At 37.2% G+C, this 2,274-nt stretch overlaps 1 protein-coding gene across 1 annotated transcript; it reads right to left on the reverse strand.

The window, feature by feature from the left end:
• Window positions 1–314: 314 nt before the first annotated feature.
• On the reverse strand, window positions 315–1,830 carry LOC130946505 (protein ALP1-like). The gene has a single exon (XM_057875269.1). It carries the CDS (start codon window positions 1,805–1,807, stop codon window positions 590–592), a length of 1,218 nt encoding a protein of 405 aa, XP_057731252.1. The 5' UTR covers window positions 1,808–1,830; the 3' UTR covers window positions 315–589.
• Between the last annotated feature and the right edge of the window lie 444 nt (window positions 1,831–2,274).

Below are 2,274 nucleotides of genomic sequence, written 5' to 3' on the forward strand. Positions count from 1 at the left end.
TAAAAATACACAAAAGAATATTCCGATTCTGATTTGATTAACTAGTGTTCGATATGGCAATGAAATTAAGATACTGACACTTACAAAAGAATGATATGATATGATCTTATTAAGTAATCTATCTTACACAACTAAAATAAGCTACTAAATTACAACTTGCAAGTCTAGAATATATATATATGGTAACTACTTTTGTAAAGATGTCAAAAACATCTTCGCATGATGATCTTTATTTAAAAAGTGTAACTTATTTATTTAATAACACTTTAAATAAAAGTAACATTTTTACTTCAAATAAAAATTAAGTCCTATAAACTATCATCCAATAATCAAAATAAAATATCTTTACATGATAATAATCATAAAATCTTCATTGGAATAGCCACCTATATATGTATATAAATAAAAAAGCCTTAGACCTATGAAGACTATAACAATATATATTTGTTGGAGGGGGCAACTATATCTTTTACAAAGACTTTATAATGAAACAATGATGGAGAATTCTATCATCATCACCATAAATAGAAAGACACAAGAAAAAGAACTAGTTGAATACTACTTTCCCAAATATTCAGTTTTTCACTGTTCAATTGAAGAAAGAAATCCCTGCTAGTCCATGGTGCAAAAGATTATGAGCAATTGCATCCCTTGCCTTCATGGAAGTCATGGATCTAAGAGCTACCTGAGGCACCATTTCATCATCCACAAGATGAAACTTGAGATCAGGATCCATCTCCTCATCCCTCAGCTCACAAATATTATGCAAAACACAACAAGCCCCAAGAAGAACAGGCAAATCCTGAAGCTTGACCTCAGTCCTCTTCTGCAAGCAGCACCACCTACTCTTCAACCTCTCAAAAGCATCCTTAGCAATCTTCTGAACCTCTCCAATCTTGTCATTGAAAGCATGCTGTGTCCAAGTCAAATTATGCTGACTATAAGGCACCAAAACCCAATCCATCAAAGGGTACCCTGAACCTCCAACAATCCAAACACCCTTAGGTAAACCCCCATTATTAGCTCTCTGAAAAAGTGCAGACTTTTCCAAAACCTGATCATCATTCATTGAACCAGGCCAACCAATGCAAACATCAGTGAAAACCCCTTTGGGATCAACAACACCCTGAACAGTGATAGAGTAACTAGTCTTCTGGTTCCTCTCAGTGTGCTTCTTGTTGAAATAAGCAGCAACACTGATCTTTGGGGCAATAATGGGAACATGTGATGTGTACATAGATCCCACAACATTGGGAATCCCTGAAACAGATTCAAACTCATTCTTCAGCTTCCTCAAAGATTCCTCATTGGGCCACTGCAAATACTTTGGCATAAGAACCGTTTTGATGGCGCTGCAAACCTCAAGAACAAGCTTATGGCAAGTTGAGATTCCCAAACCGAACCTTTTCGAAACGATTCTCAGAGGGTCACCGGTGGCCAGCCTCCACAGGCAAACCGCCACACGCTGCCGTACCGGAATCGCGTTCCTCAAGGTGGTGTCTTCTTTGGCGATCACCGAATTGAGCTCGTCGCAGATCGAATCGAACGTTGCTCTTCCCATTCTGAACGCTTTTCTGAACTCTTGTTCGGGGAATTCGGGGCTGTTGCATTCGTCCCACCACGCTCCGGAACGGTCCTTCACCCACAGCCGCCCTGGCGTGGCACGTGGCTTTTTTCTCCTGGTTGGGTGGGATTGTTCTTCGATGTCGGAGTAGTAATTGTGGCGGTTCTTGGTCTTCTTCTTATTCTTATTCTTGTTCTTCATTTGAAGGAGTGTGGAATGGAGGAAGGTTGTTTGGATTTTCATAGAATGCAATAAAACACAAGTGTCAAAAGTGATGGAACAGAAATATAGCTTAGAGATTATGACTCTTATTATTCGTGTCAAAAGTCAAAACTCAAGAGTATCATTGTGTGAACGCTATCATTCATATCACTAATACAGTAACACGAATGTACAATGATAAAAGTGTGGATAATAGAATGAAAAAGTACGGGCAACCAATAAAATATTTGTATAATGTGTACAATAGAGGTTTAGGGAGTATTAGAAATATAATTATTAGTGTTACCTCTTTTTATTAGCTGAAGTTTATGGAATGAGTGGTATCATGATATGGTATTAGAGCGCTAAATTTGAAAGGTCAGAATTCGATCTTTGATAAATCCCAAAATCAGTTTAAACTTTTGGAAAGATACATTGTATAAATAGTCTATTGTCTCCCTAACAAAATCCTAATAGAATTTATAGTTTTTAATCGCTAATTTTATATC

This window comes from Arachis stenosperma, chromosome 8 (genome assembly GCF_014773155.1).
Source record: "Arachis stenosperma cultivar V10309 chromosome 8, arast.V10309.gnm1.PFL2, whole genome shotgun sequence".
NCBI lineage: Eukaryota > Viridiplantae > Streptophyta > Magnoliopsida > Fabales > Fabaceae > Arachis > Arachis stenosperma.

Excerpts from the sequence above, each read along its gene's own strand:
- LOC130946505 (XM_057875269.1), bottom strand. The coding sequence starts at position 1,807 with ATGAAAATCCAAACAACCTTCCTCCATTCCACACTCCTTCAAATGAAG.